Source organism: Aristolochia californica, unplaced genomic scaffold (assembly GCF_029961685.1).
Source record: "Aristolochia californica isolate CCGP_79_NKW_82.1479 unplaced genomic scaffold, dmAriCali1.0.hap1 SCAF_12, whole genome shotgun sequence".
NCBI classification, from domain to species: domain Eukaryota; kingdom Viridiplantae; phylum Streptophyta; class Magnoliopsida; order Piperales; family Aristolochiaceae; genus Aristolochia; species Aristolochia californica.
Genome location: NW_027181793.1, coordinates 30,748,401 through 30,773,120, shown reverse-complemented (window position 1 = coordinate 30,773,120; position 24,720 = coordinate 30,748,401). Strand labels below are relative to the sequence as shown.

Below are 24,720 nucleotides of genomic sequence, written 5' to 3'. Positions count from 1 at the left end.
TACGTTCTTTATTCTTCTTATTTTAATTCTATGATATATGTATGATTCTTATGATAAGGAGAATTATGAAGGATTTAATATCTATTTTTATGATATTTATTTTATTATTATTAGACATCTAGTCTAGCGATTCATGTATTGCATAACAATGTTTTTCTGTTTTCTATAAGATTTATCGACAGTAATAGATGCGATTTACTGTTTATCGATCGAATCCCGGGATAATGGGTGTCGTAGCTGAATCCCACTCTGTAATCTAATCCCGAGCTTCTCTCAACGGATCTCTTACTCTCTGCTTACGGATCTCTTTTCTATTCTAACTCTCTGCTTTCTCTCTGGTTTTTCTTCTCTCAATCACCGTTTGCCAATCCCGAGCTTTTCTCAACGGCTCTTATTTCTTTTCAGCTAGCTGCTTTTTCTCCCGTTTTTTCGTTTACCGTTTGCTGATTAATTCTTCGTGATCACATTGCCTGAATCTTCGTATTCCAAGATTGGAAGACCCAGACGGGTTATAATAGCAAAGGGTTGCCAAGAGGAAAACTATTCAAGGATGGCTTGAGAGCTACAAAGCCATATCTGTATATATCCCAGACCAAAGTTTCCAATCTATTTTAAATTTTTGGTTAAGCTCGCATGGATGTTTTCTCTTTTTATACCATACAAATACACCTCATGGGTCGCTTGAAACGGCTAAATTTTTTTTATTTTCTGAACTGTTGTTGATAGACAGGAAAATGCGCGTGATCAACTGTCACGAAACGGAATCAGAATAATCTGTAATGCGCGTCACTGTGCGTGACCACCGGAAGAAGACCGGAGAAATCTCCTCCCCAAGAGTAGCCGTCACGCTTGTAAGACGTGTCTGTCGCTCTGTGATTTGAGAACCTTCCTTATACGGTAGAAAAAATTCCTTGGCTTGAATCCCTGATCTAGTTGCTATCCTTTCAAGGCAACTAAATTCTGAAACGAGAGTGGAAAATCGCAGTAAGAAAATTTATAACCATTTGATGAAGACGAGACTCCATGTCCAAGGCAAATGCTTCTCTTGAGAGGGAGTCACTTGGCCTACAATTTCGCCTACAGTCTCGGGACTGAAAATCGTGCCAAAAACTTCGAAGTTTCATGTAAATGCAAAATCTATAAATAAATAGACGAAGAACAAGTCTTTAACACCAAGATGGTAGAGCTCCCATTTCGTTCTATGATGGTTCCTACTGGTCTAAGAAACAAATTTCTATGCTGTTTGCTGTTGCAATGGCTGCTGTTACTCCTGGCGGGACCAATTTCTGCAAAACACATCCGTTATCCGAGACTCGGGCTGCCGAGAAAGACGCTCTTGGATCCTCGAGTTCTTGATCAAAGTGATTTTCAAATATTCAACTACACTCAAACGCTCGACCATTTCAATTACAAACCAGAGAGCTACATGACATTCCAGCAGAGGTACGTGATCAACTCTAGGTACTGGGGTGGACCAAATTCTACTTCTCCCATCTTCGTTTATACCGGTGATGAGGGGGGTCTGGAGAGTGATGTTGATGCTGCTGGGATCATGACTGATAATGCCCCTCGATTCAAAGCTCTCTTGGTGTATATAGAGGTAACCTTAAAGAAGATAAAATACTGAATTTTAGCATATCACTATTTCATTTGTTTCTTAAAAATTTTTCCAAGTTATTGCATCAGAAAATTAAAAAAGAAATTACTTTATAGCGAATTGCACTTCATTTGAGTATGTAAATTATCTTCAAATAGGAAAAGCTGCAGATTAAATGATTTACACATCTTCTTGTTAATCTCCATCTACAGCATCGATACTATGGAACATCTGTTCCATATGGTTCGACGGAAGAAGCCTACAGAAATGCCAGCACCCTCGGATACTTCAGCTCTGAACAAGCTCTGGCTGACTACGCAGAGTTGATCACATATTTAAAGAACAAATTTTCCGCAGATAACTGTCCTGTAGTTGTCATGGGTGGATCCTATGGTGGAAGTAAGTATGAATTAATTACCGATTCCATTGCGCTGTAGAATCAGACAGATCTCTTGTTCTTCGGTTTAGGTAAATTTTATCAGTGTTTCTCTTTTTATGTACAGTGCTTGCAGCATGGTTTCGTCTTAAATACCCACACATTGCGATGGGTGCATTAGCAGTGTCGGCTCCAATTCTCTACTTCGACGATTTAACCCCACCCAATGGCTATTACTCTGTTGTAACCAAAGATTTCAAAGTAAGCAATTCTTCTTCATCTTCTTGCTCAACTCAGAAAATTATCTCCACAATAACGAAACCTCTGGTGACTTGATCAGGAAGCAAGTGAGAGCTGCTACAGTACTGTGCGAGAGTCATGGTTTGAAATCGATAAGATTGCTTCCCAGTCCGATGGTCTTGCACTGTTGACAAAAAAATTCAAGAGCTGCAGGTGAGCCCAGGACGATCTTCCATCCTTTTGTTTTATAACAGCTTTAGTACTGTTACTGTGTTTGACACACGACTGCATGGGTGTTTCTTCTTAAATTTGAAGTCCGCTCAACCAATCGATAGAGCTCAAGGATTATTTGGAGTCCACATATTGTGTTTCCGCGCAGTACGATTCTCCACCTGACTATCCGGTCGCGAAGCTGTGTAAAGCCATTGACGGGGCGCCGCAAGGGTCTGGGGTTCTGGAAAGGATATTCGCTGGGGTGGTAGCGGTGAATGGAGATAAAAAATGCTATGACATGAGTGATACGGGCTTTGATTCTTACGCAGTGAAAGGTTGGGATTGGCAGGTATACCTAAAATTTCTTCTTTTAAGAAAATCACCGAGCGGGAGGTTGAAGACGATAGATCCAAAAGGTTCTCCACTAGTTTAGTAACTTGGTAGATTACCAAAATATTACTATTAGACAAATTAATGAAAAACTTCAATAACGTTGGACTGATAAATATAAATTACTTACTTAGATCTCTATTAGGGAGGAAAAATGAATTGTTTATCTTGAAAATGCATCTCTGTAATCAACTTCCAGCTCTATCAATATGATGTTCTTGAAATTATGGCTGACATGAAAATCTGTACCTTCAGTCATGTACTGAAATGGCGATGCCAATGGGCCGGGGAAGCAACGATACCATGTTCCAAGCAGCCCCTTTTGATCTAAAAGAATACATGGAATCATGCCGTGAAGAGTATGGTGTGTACCCTAGACCTCACTGGGCCACTACAGAATTCGGGGGACATGTTAGCTTCATTTACCCAACTTTTTCATTAATTCACTCCTTTAATCTGTCTTCTGTGATCATCTTCTGATATGTATCTCTCACGAACCGGGATTACAGAATATCAAAAGGGTCCTTGAGAATTTCGCCACCAACATCATCTTCTCCAACGGCCTCAGAGACCCTTACAGCAGTGGAGGGTGGTTATTGCACATAGCTCTCAGAATACTACTCTCTCTTTCTTCAGAAATCACTTTTAGGAATTTGACTAATCATCTTTGGTGCCTGCAGCGTGTTACAGAATATCTCAGACAGCGTCGTAGCTGTGTATACTACTGAAGGTATGATCTGTTAATCCGGTTTTGTTCAAGTTCTGGTTAATATTTAGCTTGGTATATATTCATTTAATCTGATCATACAAGTTTTTTCAGGGTCTCATTGTTTGGATATTTTGGCTTCAAGTTCGGATGATCCCGACTGGTTAACCAGGCAACGGGATACGGAGATGAAGATCGTTGAGGGATGGATCGCCAATTACAAAGCTAGTCTGATTGCTGGGAGGGAGACAAAGCCTCCAATCTGATCATGTTCTTGCTTCTTGTCAAAATCTTCGACGTTCTTTTGATGGTATCTTGGGAATCAGAATTGTAACCATTACTACTAATGTATTTGGGTACGATTCACAAATATTTCTATCATTGTTCCTTTTTACCAAATAGGCCCTTTTCCTCCCTATTAGGGGGAGGGTGGACACTGGACAGGAATGGAAGCTTCCTCCTTTGTTTCCTTCATGATCACAAAGGGTGATCCACCCTTCTCCATATACCCTTCTCTTTTAAAAACTCTTAAAAGAGAATTTCTCCCTCGTTCCATTCCTTGCTCAATAATTTCATAGCTTAGAAGCCTGATACCCGAACCTGAAAAAAACCCGAATTGTCAAACTTGACCCTGACCCAATCACCATCCTCATAACTCCATTCCTGTAAAACCCGACCCCGTTTCATATCTCTATCTCATATGTGGGATTGGGTTCCAACAGTTTTTCTTCTTTGCCCTGTCCTTGAATAAAACCTGATGGAATGCCCACCCCTAGAAATAGTAACTAGGCTGTAAAATTTGTTAATTAACTCAAATTGTAGCATATATAGAGCAATCAAATTATATTTAAACAAGTAATAATATGAAATGAGATTTATATAATCAATGTGCAAATGTAAAATATAAGACTAATTACCTAAATTTTATCTATTACTCTATTGACTATTTATGTAATATATTTTTTATGTAAACTTAAATTATAAAATTAATCAATAAAGATATATAATATTAATACATGATAGTGTAGAGGTGGTTCCAGTTCACCTTTCTTGATTAGGTTGGTTTTTCGTATTTAAACAACTAGTCTTTTAGTTTGTATAGGCCAGCCTCTTGACAGATAGGCCAACTTAAATTATTTATTAATTTATTCATATTCATGTCATACTTTGGTGCATTATTTTTTAATTTCAAAAATTTTAAATAATAATAACTCCTTTATTAAAATTAATAATGAAATATCATTGAAGGCGGCTTTTGCAAATCCGCGGCCGGTGCGAGCCTGGTGGAATCTAGTGAGTCAAAAAACCGCGTTTTAGATTTTACTTGTTAGATACTTTCCGTACATGTAAAATCGGAAAGAACAAACAATCACAACACGAGTCGTCTACTTGTTTCCTTTTTGCGGGATTTACAAGTTCCCGACCGTCCTCTTGTTCAAATATATAATTTAATTTCACCAGCACAATCTTCGAATATCCTTCTGGTTTTGATAAAAGTATTTATCCAAGAGCTCTCCATCTTCTTGATAGACAGTGACTCGTTGCTCTGCTATCCACACCCACTAGTTTGGAATCTCGTATTTGCAACCCTCCAATTGTTTCAGACTTTGACACCCTCAACAATGGATAATTCCGGTGATGTGCCGCACCAAGGTTCGGTTTTGTGCGCTTCGTGGATACGACGACCGTTCAACGATCATCTGGTGATCGTAGGTAGGTCTAAGACCGCCTCTTCTCCTCCGCTGCTTGAGATCTCCTCGTTCAATAACATTGCTACATCTATCTCCAACACTCCAAAGGTTCCTTTTTACTTTTTTTCTTCTTTTATGTTTTATATGATTTGTATTTCTGCTCTTCACTCTTTTCGTTACCATGTTCTTGTTTTTAGGAATCGTACATTCTCGACGATGGTGACCCTGTAAGCATTGCCGCGCATCCGAGTGGGGACGATATAGTTTATTCCACATCCACGGGTTGCAAGTTAGTGAGAACAGATTTCTACCGGTTCCTATTTTAAGTTTTTGATTCTATTCTGGAATTTGCGGCATTTTGATATGCATGAGTTCATTTACCAAACCGTCTCGAATTTGGTTGCTTGAGGCTTGTTCATAATGATACGGTGGATGGAACTTCTTTTCAGTATCCCCTATATGTGAATAAAATCGAGGACTTCCTTTTCAATCCACATATTACAAAATTGCAAAGGATGCCTTCGTAAGTAGGTGTTCTACAATTTTGATTTGATAGGCATCTCTATTAGTGACATGATGACCTGTGAATCATAACTTGACTCCCTACAAAATATGGAAGCAGCTACATGGATGCCCCTAGTAATCTCCCAAAATTTGGGAACTGATGCCAAATTTAGAAAGACACGATACTGATGGTTGACATTGAAATAGTGCCCAATACTGTGGAAGCCAAGACAATTAAAAAAGGTCACTTTCTAACAATCATATAAGCCTGAACCATTGACTGGCTTAAATTTAATTCTATCACTTATATATGTGTCATGAGAGATTGTTGGTACAGTATATCTTATGTAAGCAAGTATTATTAGTTGCATGTAGTGTACTTCCTGCCAATTTCTGTTGTTCGGTGTATGTGTTGTTTTGGAGCCCTGATATTGTGGTTTGCAGGCATAAGGGGTTTTTAGCTGACTCATGAATGTGGAGTAGTTTTTTCTTTTTTACAAAACCTTTGGTAGCAAACATAAACGTCTTCACTTGCAAGTGGACAAGTTTGGAAAGATTTCAGGGGTTTCACTTACAATTGACCTGTTTTTTTTAAATTCATAGGGTGATGCAATTTGGGCTGTCTCTTCTTTCTTGCAAATTTTGCTATCACATATCAGAATAGAATTGTTTATCTGAATATGTAGATCTGGCTACTTTGATGTTGTCGCTAACATAACTTTGGAGAGGAACCACACTGTATACTCTAATCCTTGTAATATGGCTTCCTTTTTAGTACTGTTAGAAATGACTTGGATTGCATAATTTTTCGTAAAAATGTTAAAAAAAAATCACTCTGGCTTCCCTGAACACATCCTTTGATGTTCATGTGGGGGTATATTGCTAATCCTGTTGGCAGATGGTGCCAGAGTTCATTTTCATAAATAGACCTGTATGATCCTTTTTACTGCATAACCGTACAACAGCTTATTTTAATTATTCAAACACCATCTAACTCTACAAGAAGAATCTAAAACCTGGGGTTGGTTGTTTCAATATACAGATTACTGGAATTGCATGGAAGAGAGGAGAATATTAAGTTGGTGCCTAAAAGCCTTCCTCTTCCTCTTGCTGTTGGTCCACAAAAATGCCTGGCTTTTAGTGCTGATGGTTCTAGATTTGCCACTGGTGGTAAGGTGAGACATTGTAGATGTCACAAAACCAGATAATATTGCTATTTAAAAGGTTTTTTTATGGATTGTTGTCCCTGACAAGGTTTTACTGTCTACAGGATGGGCATCTCAGAATTTTGGAATGGCCAAGTCTTCGTATACTATTGGATGAACCACGGGCTCATAAATCTTTCAGAGATATGGACTTTAGGTTAGCTTGCATGCTATAACACATTTCTGAACGCAAGAAGCCATGTATGCAGTTTCATTTAATCATTGTTTATTGAACCTTGTTGGTCCTCCAGCCTAGATTCAGAATTCTTAGCTTCAACATCAATTGATGGATCTGCACGTGTATGGAAGACAAATGATGGTGTGCCATTTACGTCCTTAAATCGTGACTCAGTATGTGCAACTTTCATCTTGTTATTAATGTTGCTGCAGCATAGTGTCGGAGAGATAATGCTGACCGCTTTATTATTTATTATATTCATGTATTGTGTTAATTGCAGGATGAAAAGATTGAATGCTGCCGATTTTCTAGGGATGGGACTAAGCCATTTCTGTTTTGCACCATTCAGAAAGGTACAATTGCCATGGACCTAGAGTAGATTTTTTTTTCTTTTTCCTTCTTTTTATTTGTTTCTGCTGTGTTCAAGTTTAATTGTGATCAGAATTTCAATAAAGCAGGAGGAAAAGCTGTTACTGCAGTTTGGGATGTTAGTACTTGGAACAAAATTGGGCACAAGAGGCTACTTAGAAAACCTGCTTCTGTTCTATCAGTCAGCGTGGACGGAAAGTATCTTGCGCTGTAAGTACTTTTATTCTTATTTGATTATTTTTTAGGCTTCATTTAATCTATCAACTAGCATGGTTCAAAAGTTATCTCACAACCAACACTTACTCCTAAGAAAGTTTGTGTGGTGCCTTCCTTTATAAATGTGTTGGTCCTTTCGTGTCTGTCCTTTTAACATGAGATAGGAGACTTCGGAGCAACTCTATAAAATCATCTAAGTGGCATAACTTGCATTTGCCCCAAAGCTTAAAAGAATCTGACTCTAAATATTATGGGTCCGAGCACTGAAACAACTGAGTTTATGGTGGAGGCTCTCCAGCTACTCCCGATTCTTGCTAGGTTTATGCCTGATCTGTGAACCTTTATCCTTATAATCATTAAATCACCAGAGCCTTCTGACAATTATGTTTGTGTTGGCTTCATCACTATATTCCTCTTTGCCTGAGCTATCCTGAATTGCTCCTTCACTGCTTTAATCCGTAGACTATCACTCCCCTCTACCTCTTGTCGTACGCTGACAAGAATGACTAAGACCTTCTCGATCTACTACTGTTCATTCTCTGTCAAACACATCTAAACTATCTTAAACAGCTTCTGTTTTTATTCTCATCTTTTATTATTTGCCACCAATCTATCTCCACATTCTAGTCAGCAGTCCCGATTAGAATGTTAAATTTGGTGAGAAAATGGATTAAGTTTCATGATCAATTGAAATACATCAAGGTTCATTCATCATTTTTGAATTCTAAATCTTACTCAATAAATGTATGTCTATATTCAATTCTTCCTTTTATTTAATTATTATTGTTATCAATAAACTGTTTTTGTGGTCAAGGAAGTTGCAATTGCGTTAGCCACCCAGTAGTTTGGTTTGAGATGGAACCTTCACAACTCATGTCTTTTTTTTTTTTTTTGGCTGGGTGAAACCCTAAACTTACTTCAACCTGCTCCTGCAGTTATTTACAGCCCAAGGGGAGGAATCTAGCATAATTAGGGCTAGCAACTGTGGTGATTCTGGAAAATTGGATTTGCACCCCAAAACCCAGGAATAGATTCTTGCCCTGCCTCACCCTGCAATGTTGTTTTTTAAGCATACCTGTCCAGCTCCCACAGCCCGCTGATCGTTATTGAATATTGTTATATTAATGAATATTTTATTTTAAAATCATAAATTGGTGCATTTCTTGACGTAATAAATATATTTTCAGATGTTAAATATCTTAAAAATCGCACCATTATATACATTTCAAAAATGTATTACCCCATTATATAAATTTTCCTATAAAATTAAAGCAATGGGTTGGTTGCACATACATATTTTATTTTTCATGCTGGGAGGGTTTTTTGCAGGGTGATTTGGGAAAAGCCTTACCTAGTTGCTGATAGGGTGGCAGTGGGCCGGGTGCAGGTCAGGTCAACCTAAACAACATGTTATCCACACCTGATCCCTTTATTAATGCGGTCAGATGCCAACCTGGACCCACTGGGTTTGGATCCACCTGCTAAAAAATCTAAAAATAAATAATGCATAATTTTAACACGATATAATAAAATGAAAACAAGGTTATAAACTATTGAAAAAGAATAAGAAAAAAAATTAATTAAAATTTATTGGAAGCAATTTACTTGAACCCGTAAAAACTACAAAACCCAGTGAGTTTGGCCTTGTTGTCCTGTTGTCAAAATCGAGACCAACTAATTTGCTTAGTGGATGAGGTATGTAACTCCAGGTCCAACCATTTATAGCTTTGGTCAAGTTTTGGTTAAATAAATGGGCTGGATTGTGGTCAGATCTGCCTCCTCCATCCCCATCCCATGACCAGGTTCTTTCTCCTTTCTCCAACATTGTTCCGACCCTGTAAATTGAGGACTCTACCTGCTTCCCCATTTACCTTAGTCCATTGTGAACCTAGGAGTAGTAAGGAACTTAGAAATCCAACATGATACACCTGGGTTAGATTGATCTTCTAAAATATCAAGTAGCCTATTTCCTGCTTGAATCTAGATAGTTGCTTCTAGACTCAACCACTTTGTTGTCAATATCACCAGTGCTATCATTGATTTAAAAAGAAAGAAAGAAAAATAGTGCTGTCATAGGCAAATAGGTAATCATCTAGGAAACCATCCCAGTCCTCAACACTAGGTGTAAGTGTTTAGGTGATTTAATTTACTCGTAGATGCATCTCCTATAAGCACCCAAAAGCTGATGTAGTCTTAGGCCAGATAATTTCTTGATTTCATTCTCCATTTGTCCACTTATCTACACCATTCAGTGTCCATATCTTAGAGAATAAGAATGCTGTATTAATAATTTTATTAATATATGTCTAACTATTTCTTAAAAGAAATGTTTTGGGCCTTTGGCTCAATGGCCACATGAGAGGTTTCTAGTCTGAGGTCTTGGAGTTCAAGTCTCACCAAGGGATTGGGGGTGGGTTTGTAATCAACATTCATAAAAAATAATAATAATAACAAAATAAAAAACAAAAAATTAAAAAATATATATATTTCTCAAAAAAAGTGATTAAGTTTTGGTGGTTAGACATCATGTATCTGGGGTGTATGAAGTTTTAGTGATTTACTTGAAAAGATTTGATATAGGGTAATGGACTATAATTGAAAGCCTTGAAATTAGGCACAAGTTTAGATGTGTACTACAAGTCTGTTGTTCTGCTGGGTGTTCATTTTATTGACTTTGAAAGGAAGTTGCATGTCTCCAATAATGATATTGAAGTAAAGAATATCTCAGAGATATCTAATAAAGAATGGCTAGTCAGTTGGAAGTAAACCACTCAATTGAAATGGATGAGGAGATAGGACCATAAATTATCCTTACAGTTGCTAGGTAGTATAATGCGCCAACAAAAAAACTAGTCTATCAGTTGACTCAAGTCCTCTGAAGCTGCTTTTTTCTGTGTTGGTTATTTCTTTGTACTTCTAGAATCAGCTGTCCTCAGTCTCCACCTTTCTTATTATAAGTGATCATAACAATGTCAAATCTCAAGGAAGCAATAAGGGAGTTAGTCTTCAATAGGAAGGCCATAGATCCAGACAATTTATAAAATTTTGTAAAACAAATGGGGCTCATTTGTCAAGCATCTGAGAACTTGGAGCCTTCTTTTGTTTTCTGGTTGATAAGAAAGGATTTTTACTAACAATCTCCAGTCGTCATTTCTTTTGTTCAACTAGTTCGTCCTAATTCTCAGAAATATTGGCTTGGCTTGAAATTATGTTCTATAAATATGTTTTTAAACAGGGTAATAATATGGATAGATAAGAAAGGAAAGAAATATAACTGTATATGTTGAAATAGAACTTTTTTTTCTTTTCTAGAAAGGGCTTATATAAAAGTGATGGAAGATAGCGGAAACTCCCAAGTAGTCATGACATCAGGCTGGTTCTCAGGGATGCATCTATTATGTTTAGATCATTGATGGTTTGCCACCAGTGTGGCTGGTGACTCCATACTATCAATAATTGCATATAATAATTTTCAATTTTTCTCAAAAGCAAGTAAAATCTATGCTTGTCATAAAAAAACGCATTTCTGACGTGATCAGATACTGCTTTTTAGTTAATCTTGCATATGCTTTTTAGATATTTTATCTAATGCACTGCTCATTTTGTAAGACAGGGGAAGCAATGATGGTGATTTATGTGTGGTTCAAGTACAGAAGATGGAAATCTGCCATTTGAGTAAAAGGCTTCATCTTGGTACATGCATTTCATCCATAGAGTTCTGTCCCAGTGAAAGGTAAAAGTATGATTTGTGTCTATATGCCATGTGATTTTTTTTTTTGGTATTTTTTCATAAATTTTTTGTCATTACTATTGTTATATTTTCTTAGAGTTGCAAGTGTGTTGTGGTGAGGCATGATTTATTAGTCAAATCTTAGACAACATTCAAGGAAGACATCTTAGAAACTACAAGTTTTGGATCCATTAAATGGAAAGCTAAATCAACATGATGGATATTTTCTTATCCCCAATTACTATGCATAATTGTATGGCAAGCCATTATACCCTTCCTTTCATGCCCAAAAGCTAAAATGATTTGAAGATTCGGTGATAGAATTGTCTGATGCTATGTGGTAAAAAGTCATGCATGAACTTGAAAGTCAAATCTTAAGATTGGATAGGAATTTAAGTTCAAAGAATTGCTAGCCTGGTTTATGAATGTTTGTGTGATCTGAAGATGAAAGCTGACAGAAGTGCGTTTGTGAAAGAATGCTCCACTTATTATAGGTCACTCTCCCATATCTTTTTGGTATCTCGTCTCCATTTCCTACTGTTGGTGATGTTGTATGTCTGCCCAGCAATATACTGACCAAGTTTAAAAGATTTTCTTTTCATCAGTGACATGATACTTCACTATGACTGCAATTTTCAAGTGGCAATATCTCACCATTTTTAGGTTCTCGCTTTGTCATCCATGTTATATTTTAATGAGATTGTTTGGTCTATTTGATCAAATCGCCGGTTGGATTGATTTTTGTGCTGGATTTTGGGTGCTTATGTGTTTTGTGTTTTCTTTTTGTAACGCAGGGTTGTACTTTCCACTTCTAGTGAATGGGGAGTGACGGTGACTAAGCTAAATGTGCCTGCTGATTGGAAAGGTTACTGTCTTATCTCTTAATTTGGTACTTGATGTCATCTTTATGGGAGTCAAAGTGCTAAAACTCAACGTTGGTTCATTTTTTGCAGATTGGCAAATATATTTGTTGCTTCTGGGACTTTTCCTGGCCTCAGCTGTTGTGTTCTACATATTTTTTGAGAACTTGGATTCGTTTTGGAATTTCCCCGTTGGTACTGATCAGCCTGCCAAACCAACACTAGGAGCATTTCTACATGATCCTTCATTCCCTGGTGATCAAGGTGTTTCAGAGTTATGAAATGAAAAGTACGAGCAGGCATTCGTCACAAAGTTGCCAGATTGCCATCCTGCCCATATCGCGAACTTCTTCCTGTCTATTTAAATTCAGTGGTGAGGGTCATGAAAAATTCTTTTAGTTAGATTCAGGAACTGTTAGAACCTAGAAGAGAACATTAAATTCTGCCTTTTTCCAATTTAAATGTTTTAAGAGTCAACCGGATGGTTGTACCTCTGATGCATCTAATGCAGAACTACGAGAATCTAAGCAGTGCCATTGCTCAACCGTTTGAAATAGTCTGTATCTGAACACTAACATGATTCCAAAATGTAACTACATCTAACATTGTACTTTTGATGATGGGAAATTCTTCTGGGCTTCTTGTGATGCAACTGGGATTGGCCATCATTTGAGATGGTTTGGAAATCTGTCTTATGAGATGGTTTGGCTTCTTGCCCCACAAGATAGTCTCATCCACAATTAAAACAAAAATGCTCAAATTTCTCATGAACATGACCACAGAATTGTCACAATTACTCTGCAAGATTAACTCAGGATTCATTGCTATTCTTCTAAATCTTCAAGTGCATTACGCAGTTCATGTCCTGATGTTGTTAGGGGGCACCGAAATTCATGTCATGTACATGAATATACATGAACCAAAAGTTCATGTGTAAAGAGTAACGGGCGGAAAGTGCTTTCCGCCCGATTTTGAGAATCATCCACTTGATTCTCTTGCGCGGGCTCTCTCTGGCTCGACCGTCTCTGTTTTTTTTTTTCATTTCGATCGTTTCATTCCCGCACACAGCAACTCTTGTTCCCGCAGCCCTCTGTCGTCTCCGTGAAGCCCGAGCTCTCTGCTCGTTCTCTCATCTCCGCCGTTGCTCTCCGGTCTCCTTCTCTACTACCTCCGTCTCTCGCTGCGAGCGTCCTTCCGGCATCCTTCTCCCTCTCGAACTCGTTCTCCCTCTGAACCTCTCGCTCGTTTCTCCCTCTCTCTTATCCCTCTCGGCCTCCCTCTCTTCTCTCTGTCTCTTCTCCCTCTTTTCCCCCTTGCATCATCTCACTCCCTTCTCCCTCTCGCTCATATCTTTTCCCCCAAAATTCCCTCCGATTTCCTGCGATTTCCCCTAATTCAGTTTTGGTTTTCTTCGATTTTGACATTGGGCTTCGATTTCTAAATTTCCACTTCGATTCAGCATCGATTTTCCCGGTTCGGCTTTGATTTCAGTCGTCGGCTTCGATTTTCCCCAAATTTCAGAAGGTATGACTAAACCCTAATTTTTTTTCTGATTAAATGAGTGTTGTATTTGATTTAATTTTAGTTCCAGTGTCTAATTTGGGGTTATTTGTGCATAATTGTGGGATTTAGTGTTACGGATTAGGGTCTAAAATTTTTATTAGGGTTAGGGTTTAGTGTTTTTAGGGTTTGGTGCTTTGTATTTAGGGGTTAAGGATTTATGGTATTGTTAGGGTTTAGGTTTTTTTTTCAATTTTTTTCAGCTAAGGTTTAATGGGTGATAGGGTTTAGGGTTTAGGGTTTGGGGCTTTTAGGGTTGTTAAGATCTAGGGTTTTTTGTTTAACTTCTGGAATTAGGGTTTGGGGTATAGGGTTTAGGAGGTTTTGGATTTATGGGGTCTAGGGTTAGGCTTTAGGAGGTTTGGGAGGTATGGGGTCTAGGGTTAGGGTTTAGGAGGTTTTGGAGGTATGGGGTTAGGGTTTAGGAGGTTTTGGAGCTATGGGGTCTAGGGTTAGGGTTTAGGAGGTTTTGGAGCTATGGGGTCTAGGGTCTAGGGTTTTTAAGGTTCTCAATTACGGTTTACGATGTTTAGTCCAATTCAAACAGGGTTGAGTCGCCTACACGGGCGTCCATTAGCCAACGAAACCCGACCCCCATCACTGACGAGGTACAATTTGTAGTGACTGTGAAGTCATATGGGGCTCTACCAGGGGTGTTCGGTGAATTTGGACTTGATGTGTGTGTGTGTGTGTGTGTTTGCATTGTTTTGCATCTCAAATGGAAATAGTTGATTAGTTTTGGAATGTTTTAGAATGTTGTTTAAAAATTTTGAAGTGCTATGGAATGTTTTTGCCATGTGGTGAGGAGATTCGGGTGTTATAAATATCCACCACATGGTATTTTCTTATTTGTGGTTTTTGTTTCGTGACTGGTAATGGTAGTCTGATAAAGTTTTTTCCATGAGGACAATCTCGGATTTAGATTGAAAATGGCTGCAAGAAAACAACCAAGTGGTCGACCATATGACTTTTGGAGCTTTGAAGAAGACAACAAAATGCTCGATCTTTTAGTCGAGCAGGTATATATGGGGAACAAGTTGCCCAATGGTGTTTGGAAGCACAAGGTATATACGGAATATGTCAGTAAGTTCAATGAAGACGCTGTCAATAAAAAAACTATTGAGCAGCTTAAGAATCGAACAAGATCATGGAAGAAAACATACCAAACGGTAACGAGCTATCTCAACACTAGTGGGTTCGGTTGGGATGCAACCACACAACGAGTTACTGGATGTCATTCTGTATGGCAAGACTACATTAAGGTCAGTAAATCATGATATATTGTAAAACAGTTTGTATTGTTTCGCATTACTAAGAATGATGTTTTATTCTTGTAGGAGCATAAAGAGGCTGAGAAGTATAGACAACAAGGTTGCCCCCTTTACGACAAATTGGCTATTGTAGTCGGAAACACAATAGCCGTAGGGAATGGTAGTACAACTCCTATAGATCTGTGTGATGAAATTATCCATGATGAGTCGGCTCCTATCCCGATGGATGAGCTCGACAATGTTGACATAGTTATGGGAACTCCACCGCAATTCAATAGTGGAAATGATTCGACAGCGGATCAATCTTGTGGAACTAAAGGGCCATCTTCACGTCGTCGTAGAAAGAGAAGCGAATTGCCCACTGAAGACAATAGACAATTAATTGATGTAGTTGGCCAGATCGTTGATGCTATGAAATGTGTTATGGAGTATAAGGAACGCGATGTCGAACAACCTTGGGTCAATGCCCTCATGGAAATTCTGGACCTGTCAGAGGCACTGAAGTATGGCGCTCCTGAATGGATAAATACGCCAGGTAAGAAGACCCTGTTTTCAAATATGACAGTGGCGGAGCGGGTTAAGTGGCTTAATTATTGTGCAAACAAGTAATTGTAATGCGTTTTAAGTACAATATCTTTTTTGAGAAGATTGTTATGTATTAAAGACGATGTTTGAATTATAACGTTGCTAGACTTATCAGTACGGTTAAAGTTTCTATTTTATATGTTTGTTGTCTTAATATATTATGTGGATAATATGGTGGATGAGTATTGATGTGAATATGATTATTGAGTTTGGATGAATAGGTTATGATTAAAGATTAGCTATTATTTTTGTTTATGACTATTTAGAAGTTTAAATTTGCAGATTCTCATGGATATTATGACAGAAGAAGATATTGATGTAATTATGATTGGATTGGCATGTATGATTGTCGTCATAGTAAAATACTATATATGCCCTAGCAACAGAGGTGTACCACGTTCTTATGGGATGAATGGTCCGTTGTATTTGCAAAAGGCCTTAGACAAATCTCCTGTTAAATTTCGAAAAGTTTACAGGATGAATCAAATTGTATTTCACAAATTGGCAACAATACTTAATACCAGAGGGTTTTTATCAGCGACAAAGACCATCTCAGTGGAAGAACAACTTGCCTATGTCCTCCTAACTGTTGGTCAACAACAAGCCTATAGTGTCACAGCAGAGATGTTTGATAGATCGAATTGGTCCATAAGTAAATATTTCAACGAGGTGTTGGATGCTATCCTCAAACTTCACTCTGATTATATCAAACAGCCTTCAGAACGCACACACTCGAGGATTTTAAACAATTCAATGTTTTATCCATACTTCAAGGTAACATCACTTGCCCTCTATTTAGATTACTATACAAATTTAGTCAATACTAATGGCCCCGCTTATATAATTAGGATTGTATTGGGGCTATTGATGGAACGCATATCAAAGCAAACATCCCGCTTGAAGAACAACCAAGGTTCTGGAACAAAAAGGGTTATCTCTCACAAAATGTGATGGCAACATGTACATTCGACATGCAATTCACTTATGTACTAGTTGGATGGGAGGGATCAGCAGTTGATTCTCGTGTACTGAAGGACGCATTGACTCGCCGAAATAGACTATTTGTACCTGAAGGTAAATAATATATTTTATGCAGTAATTTTATCTATTTTATCTTTAATTATTTAATATAGAAAATATTTGGTATTGTAGGTAAATATTATCTAGTCGATGCTGGTTATGCAAATGTACGAAGATTTTTGGCTCCATATCAAGGAACTCGATATCATTTGCAAGAATTTGGAGATAATATTCCTAAGAATGAAAAAGAATTATTCAATCGAAGACACTCGTCTTTGCGGAATACTATTGAGAGAACTTTTGGTGCTTTAAAAGCTCGATTTCAAATATTGAAAGACACTCCATTTTCTTTTAAGGTGCAGACAAAAATTGTAATTGCTTGTTGCATATTGCACAATTATATACGTACAGAGGATTACAATGATATATTTGATTTGGAAGATGATGATTCGGATGATGAGTTTGGTGGAGGAGGTGATGGGGTTCAATTACGTGCAACGAACGATACAGACAGCGATGATAGCGATGGTCTTGTGGAAGAGGATACCCAAGTAACAAGCTTTCAGAGGCAACGCGCATTAGAATCCACAAGAGCCGCACAATTTCGAAATGACATAGCGACTTGCATGTGGAATGATAACTGATGAGTGTATCTTTTATTGTATTTGAACATGTGTTGTTCTTATGTACTAAACTTGTAATTTGATGATTTTAATGCTAATCACGAATTGCTTATTACAATAAAACTCTATTACATTAGTAATAAAGTTGTATATTTATTTATATATTATATTTATTAAATTTTATTACTATATTAAACTAGATATTTAAGTCTGATAAATAAAATATAATTACAATATGTATTTGATCAATTGATTAATTTTAAATTTTTGGAAATATATTATCAATTAATACTACGCATATTTCGTTTTTAATAAAATAATTCTTTATTTACTCATTATATTTATTTTTTATGTATTGTATTATATTAGTGATTTAATAGTGGTAATATTACGTACAAATATATAGTGTATTAAAGTTATGATTAAATCAATTTTTCCTCTTAAAACATTCCATTTTAGGCTATATTATAATTAATCATGTGCGTATTTCATTACTTCACGTAATTATTGTATTAATGCACAATAACATATCTAATTTAATTAATAAATATATTAATATATTTTAATTATACATTAAATAAGTTACTCGTGTAGTAATAATGATGGTTTTACCCAATTTGGGGTTCGAGGATTATGTTGTAATTATAAGTGTACTGTACAGGTTTAGGGATTCTCTTATTTTTTATGTTTTTCTAATTAGTGGGCACTATTCACTGGAAACTGTTTTCCTGTACATGAAGGCGTCAACACTAACACAAATTCTTACCTGACCTTCATGTACATGACATGACATGATCTTCAAGAATTCACTTTGGGGCACTAACCCCCCCAAAACTTTTCAAACCAATCTACCTGGGCTTTGTTTAGGTTCATAAATCATTTTCTTCGATTTACCCACTTTATCCTTTGCTCTAAGTAGAATCCTTCTTTTAAGTCACCCAACAAGAAGACATTTTTTTCATCTAATTGCAAGCATAGACACACCCTTGGTTAATAGTAACAAAAAGTAAAGTACCATCTCTCTTGAATCCAAGTTGCAGATCGACTTGCAAGAGGGGGTTCAAGGCAAAGAGCTGGCTCTTTGAAATCCAAAAGTAGCTCTTTAAATTAAAGAGCCACTTCCAGTATTTAAAATGTGTTTGGTTAGTTTCCTCTTTGAAAAAGCTAAAATGACCTCTTTGGTGAAACAACAAAATCAAGCTTCTTCAAAGGGAAGATGTGGGACTGCCAAACATATCATACACAAACTTGTCTAAAATGGGTTTTCATGTGAGATGTGGGACTCACTAATCCTACAAATCCTAGGCCCTAATCTTACCTTAAATAGTTATACAATCTAAGATATCTATTTTATTATAAAACTTAAGTAACAAATAAGAGTATTTTAATATTTTATCAAATTAAAAACTTTCTTATTGTATTATATTTATTTTAAAACTTTAGTTACAATTAAGGATATTTTAATAATTTAATTTTATAATTATACTATTGTATAATCATAATTAAATCTGATACATGATTTTGTGTAATGTTATACATTCTTTTAAAATAGTTGTAGTCAAACAACACTTTTTCTCCTAAAGAGGTTTTTATAGAGAATAAATTTTTGGTAGAGAAATTTAAAAAAAAAAAAAAAAGTAAAACATCTAAAGGAATATTTTTTAATCATTTTAAAGTTTTTTAGTAGGAATTAGGATCCATTGATGGTGATATATCAATTTTTTGCAGGAATTCCAATTACAAGACCAAATTCGAAATCAGAACATGTAACTGACCATACTTGCAAATAAGACATCTAATAGGACCTGTTTAAAAATTACTTTCAAACAATGGTATAACTCCCTCCTCAAAAGTTGCTAAGGAAATCTTCTAATAATCGGAGCAATGAACCAAAAGACCTATCCACATCATACGTGTTTTTTCTTGGAAAATGACTGGAAACATCAACCAAAATCCGGTTTAGAATTGGACCAAGGTCCTATCCAGTTCTTACACTTGCAGAATTGGTTTCTAGGGCTGACCCAGCGACCTGATTGTTCCTTCCACCTGACCAGTTTAACAGGACAGAGTGTATCTATTTTTTCAAAAATATGAAATTTAAAAATCAATTCCAAGAAAAGCATTAGATGTGCAGGAAAATAACTTCGTACTTAGTTGTAAGATCTAATATGGATCAGTAAAAATCCAACAGAAAATAATTGAAATGGAAGACAGCATTACAGAACATTGCCATTCGAAGTCGGTCGTCTTCAGTTACTCATTCCCAACCAAGTTTAATGATGGAACAAGAACACCTGAAAACATGAGCTGATCAGGTTCTCACCTCTCCTAAACTTACTCATCTCTCTTCCAACAACTGGGAGGTGCATGACATAAGTGATGACATTTCTTCTTCAGTTGCTAATCCATAACCTTGCCATCTGATTCTGCCAAACTTATCGAGTAAGAAAATGTACCTGAGGGAGTCACAAAACACTCTTTCAGAAAATCTTTCTTTTTATTTAAACTTATGTGAGTGCACTCGTAACATGTGTTATAAACTTAAAGATAGTTGAGACAAACAAGACTCTTTGTTACTGAAATATTGTCTTCTTGGACATATAAACATTAGTTTCGCAGGGAAATGGAAAATTTGACCAAAATCACTCGTTTTCAAGTTTTTTCATTATTTCCTTACCCTGTAAGAAGATTCAAAATCTTGAGCTCCTTTCTAAAATAATATTTGTCTCCAAACGAGTAACCAATCTCCCTCTGCAGTGCAAGGTGCTTTCCATCAGAACTAGACTTCCGCATGGTCCAGAGAAGCAGCTGTTTTATTGGAATCAATGACAAGAACCAAGACTCTATAACTGACACCTGAAACAGAGCACCATTATCTTCAACTAGAACAAAACAGACCCAAGAATCTACAAGTAACACCCAACCTGAAATAAATGTCTCTCTCTCTAGCATGAAGTCACAAGTCAGATGGTTCTAGGATTTTCCATAGACAGCATTAAGATTCCAATTACCAAGAAGTACCCAGTCTACGACTCTAATGCCATGTCCTTGAATATTGTAAAAGGGGATTATCATTTTACACAGATTCTTGGTTACCATAAACTATTTGGGGCACTCGGTGACCTTCACCTTATGGCTTCCCACAGCAGCCAAGCCATTGAAATGATGCAGAAGAAAATGACAGAAGTCATTATGAAAGAATGAACCAACCTTTTTTATTAGAGTATCTGGAGAGAAAAAAAAAATGCAGTTAAATATTAGTTAATAGTTGGTCATTTTGACTAAAAATAATCACCTCATATAACTGGATATTGGATGAATTCCCAAATGCATCCATAAAAGGAGTTGTCCATGAATCAATCATTGCCTATACCAAAAAGAAAATCATATGAAATAGTCAGTTTCTTTTCTGGAACTCCATTTTTTTGTTCCTCGGATTAACAACTAGTAAAACTAGATGTAACAGCTAAACTATCAGTAGATGCTATTTGAAATTTGCATCCTGTACTCGACTGCGGCAAGTGGACCTCAAAATAAATAGAGCACATGATGGTAATCTAATTAGCTACTCCTCTTAGAAATCCAAATATAACATTGGACAAAAGAAAGCAGACAATTGCAAACCTGAGAATTTGCTCGAAAAGAAAGACACAGTAAGGACGCTGAAGGCATTAATATCTTGCTTTTGTCACTTTTATTTTGTTCTGAACCAATGGGGAGTCTCAGGCTTCTACCATCCGAGAAGTTCACATCAAAACTGGGAAACTTTACAGCCTCCACAGCTGGAATTAAGGCTGCATCTGCCTTCGCAATCTGCATAAAATATAACCATCTATATGGATATTACATTAAAGTAGATGATGAAAGACATAAATCTTCAATGTGAAGTGAACAGGAGAGTAAAAATAAAAGAAAAAAACAAGGGAAGTAATCTTCTGGGGGCAGAGAGAGAGCATTTGGTGGGTTGGAGATGATGAATATACATTTCCATAGATCTCAGTTTGTTTTTTAGTTCATTCAATTCCTTACATTGGCTAAAAACTGAGTTCATTCAAAAGAACAACAGGACCTTACTTTTATGTCTATGCGACGCATGGGGCAGAAAATGTAATGCCTTTTGGATTTCATTATAATTTTTTCATTTTAATGAAAGCTACTTATATTTAACTAGTTCCTCGACAACATGGGATGCAATAAGATGTTTCTGACTAGCACCTATACAAGAACCAATAGTGACTGTAAATTTGCAAAATTTTATGATCTCTTGTTCAACATTGGAACATCCCTCTAGTACATGGTACCTCCTGTACACACTCACAAACTTCAAATACAAACCTAGAATTTCCATTATTAGGGAAAAACAGAAAGTCACACACATTTATATCTAGTCACATACCAACCTTCATAAAATCTTGTGATTATAAAGTGGTAACAGTAGAGTATCAGTATCAGTTTAGAGGTTAAAAACACTCACAATCAACAACAAAAGAATTAGCAGATGAATTACTGGAAAATAAACTACCCAAAGCTATTTTGCAAACTTACCTTACCACCATGTTTTTTTATCTCTGCCATGTCAGCAAAGTATCCTCTACTCATCTCATCTTTTCTGCACTAAATCATGCAATTGTTTTAAGAATATATATAAAAATAAATAAATAAATAAAAGCAGAGTCCAATTAGATGATAAATGAATGCTGATAAAGCTCATAAATATTCAAAGAAGAGAAGCACAAATATTTTTAAAGACATTTAAAAAAAAAGTAAAAAAAAAAAAGTGACAATACAAATAGCTGGAGTTCATTAGATTTGAAAATGCAAGAATAGATTGTATCTTCCTCAATAGGCCAACAAGAACAACATTTAACCCACTGAATAACAGCATTGAAATCCTCCTCGATGATTCATTTGGACTACTGCAACAGTCTTAAAGATTGTCCATAAACCAAGGAGATGATGGCTAAATACTTCAATAATACAAAAATTGGCATGACTTTGACCCTTTATGTAGCATGCATTTAGTCCCAACCAGCAAAAAGTTTAATATGCAAATACATTCAAATCCACAATAATTTTTTTCTTCATGGAAATTTACTGACTAAAGAAATTCTGAAAAATTTAGCCATTAGACCAGCCATGTATTATAATACCGACTTCCAGGCAGTAAAGTAGAACCATTTATAAAAATATGATGGTGGGAGAGATGAGAAAGTTGATGTGGATATTCATGGTACCTATATTGGGCCTCATAGATTCAAATGAGGCAGAAATTAGATCAATTCTGACAAGGTTAAAGACTTTCCGGTAGCATTTCACACCGGAACATCTGATTGCTTAAGGGGATTCTGCCCTTTCGATCCATTGGTACAATGATTCTAATGGTGTTCGTTGAAGATTTAATCACGTTTATGATCAAACTCTTGACATTTCTGATTGTATCACAATTGTTTTGTCTCATGTGCATTGGTGAGCCAATGGCCTTGCTCATAAGCTTGCTAAAGGGGGGATCAGCTTCCAACATCTCATTGTGAATATCAAACTCCCATGTTAACCGTTGTTTTGTAGAATTCTACTTGCTCAATGAATTTCCATCATTAAAAAGAAAAAGGTGGATGTGCAACAAAATAACCAAAGGTAAGATCAGAAATTAATTTATTTGTAGATCAATTCATGTCATTTTCAATGCCAGCTAAAGGACCAGAAGGAATCAAATGCAGGTGAAAATGACATGAATTGAAGGTGGTCTATAAAGACTTGAACAAGGTCAATCTGGTGATAACTAGCATAGAATAGAGCAATATTGCAGAGGAAGATTATGTTGAGGCCCAAATAAGGTCAGAGCAATCCTCACTACTCCAGTCAGTTATTTTGGCAACCATAGCTTCTATTGTAAGAGCATCTATGAGGTACATCCTCATCACCATATAAGTTTTTTTTTTTATAAAAAAAGAAACTCCAGATTAAAAAACCTCAAGCACGGATGCTATATTTAGAAAGATATCACGATTAAAGATGTTTGTGGCAAGTTTAAGATCTCCGGTTTTTTGTAATATGGGGGCAGTTTGCGCTTATTAAAAACAGATAACTACTAGTATAATTTTTTTCTGAACAAGCACCAACTAACAGAGTAAATTCACACACTGCTACTTGAGATTGTACTCTTGTTTTTTCCATTACGAGCAACTTTCAGCAGTGATGTTTGCATCCTTCCAGTATGATTTTTTGTTTACAGTTTGATCACTTGCTTTCGATACATATTTAGACAACAACTAACTCGGCTGCTTTTCCACCAACTAAATAAAATACCAGATGCTACAAAGCAGAGAAATTCCAAAATCCAGCTTGTGTACAATTTGAATCAGCTCAAGTCTGATGGCATCTATACTTAAGAAGTCACATAAATGGATAACTGTACGTACATTCTCGCGCGCTCCTTCTTGATGGCTTCTTTGCTGAGCATCTGCACATATATCAAAGAAGTGAATTGAAGGAAGCCAAACATAAGTGTTACATCAAACTCAAAATACATTTTTTTTTTAATCCGGATGATCAAACCTCGTGAATATCAAGGAAGCGATTTTGAGTTAGCCGGTTCGGAGGTGGAACGAGGTAAACGTCTTCATGTTTTAGGAAATAAAATGAAGGGCGACTAGCAGCAAATTTGGCTGCTGATGAGAGAAGCATACGCCTCGAGCTCGATCTAAACATGGCAGATCTCTCTCGAATCAATTGTGCAGACTAACAGAGGAAACGAGCGTCGTCCTAAAAATCTTCTTTTTTTGAGAACTAAGACGTCCTGGGGGTGACCAGTTTTTCGTAATCGTGCGCCGTGGGGCTGGGAATGGAGCCGGAAATGAATATGAGGAAACTGTATCGGCTGTCACTCTGGGTTTACCCGAAGCGTTTCCCGTCCATGTCGGGTGGCCCACCAACAACGCCCATTTTTGGGCCCCAGCGTAGCCAAATAAACACAAAAAATTCTTGAAAAGATTAACTAAAAACAAAGAAAAATATCTCCTTGTATACAAAATTAAATATTATATACATTTTATCAATAATATAGCCAATAGTTTTATTCATGAATTTTTTAATTTGGATAACCATCTAATAATTATTTTTTAATTCTAGTCAACTGAGATTTAATTATACTATTTAAATCAGTAATAAATAAATAAATAAATAAATAATTTAATTAGTAAATATTAGTTGCTATATGTTTGACCATTTTTCAGAAATATTATTTGATAATGAACTATCAAAGATTTCAAAAGGCCACGTGAATATGGATCTAGAGCGAACCGTATCACCAAATCGGACAAACCATTTCTATAGAATGATGAGAACTTAAATGTGGGTTTTGCCAATTCTAATTTTATAGTTTATATG

At 36.4% G+C, this 24,720-nt stretch overlaps 3 protein-coding genes across 4 annotated transcripts; 2 read left to right on the top strand and 1 right to left on the bottom strand.

The window, feature by feature from the left end:
- Positions 1-1,177: 1,177 nt before the first annotated feature.
- LOC137946877 (uncharacterized) lies at positions 1,178-3,788 on the top strand. The gene is made up of 9 exons (XM_068793162.1): positions 1,178-1,600; positions 1,810-1,996; positions 2,101-2,234; positions 2,314-2,426; positions 2,529-2,775; positions 3,072-3,227; positions 3,326-3,405; positions 3,497-3,546; positions 3,637-3,788. Exons 1-9 carry the CDS (start codon positions 1,178-1,180, stop codon positions 3,786-3,788), a joined length of 1,542 nt encoding a protein of 513 aa, XP_068649263.1.
- A 1,155-nt stretch (positions 3,789-4,943) lies between these two features.
- LOC137946199 (SEC12-like protein 1) lies at positions 4,944-13,070 on the top strand. 2 transcript variants are annotated; one of them, XM_068792411.1, is made up of 10 exons: positions 4,944-5,321; positions 5,411-5,502; positions 6,760-6,892; positions 6,988-7,079; positions 7,174-7,273; positions 7,381-7,453; positions 7,556-7,679; positions 11,299-11,418; positions 12,210-12,280; positions 12,369-13,070. In XM_068792411.1, the coding sequence occupies exons 1-10, from the start codon at positions 5,145-5,147 to the stop codon at positions 12,554-12,556; spliced, it is 1,170 nt and encodes a 389-aa protein (XP_068648512.1). In that variant the 5' UTR covers positions 4,944-5,144; the 3' UTR covers positions 12,557-13,070. The 2 variants fall into 2 exon arrangements, with proteins under 2 accessions (XP_068648512.1, XP_068648513.1); XM_068792412.1 differs by having other exon boundaries at positions 7,559-7,679; positions 12,369-13,067.
- A 6,393-nt stretch (positions 13,071-19,463) lies between these two features.
- On the bottom strand, positions 19,464-24,168 carry LOC137946504 (mitochondrial ATPase complex subunit ATP10). The gene is made up of 7 exons (XM_068792831.1): positions 23,890-24,168; positions 23,754-23,794; positions 21,880-21,943; positions 20,959-21,147; positions 20,630-20,701; positions 20,012-20,190; positions 19,464-19,790 (listed from the first exon to the last, which is right to left on the bottom strand). Exons 1-7 carry the CDS (start codon positions 24,040-24,042, stop codon positions 19,673-19,675), a joined length of 816 nt encoding a protein of 271 aa, XP_068648932.1. The 5' UTR covers positions 24,043-24,168; the 3' UTR covers positions 19,464-19,672.
- Positions 24,169-24,720: the final 552 nt, after the last annotated feature.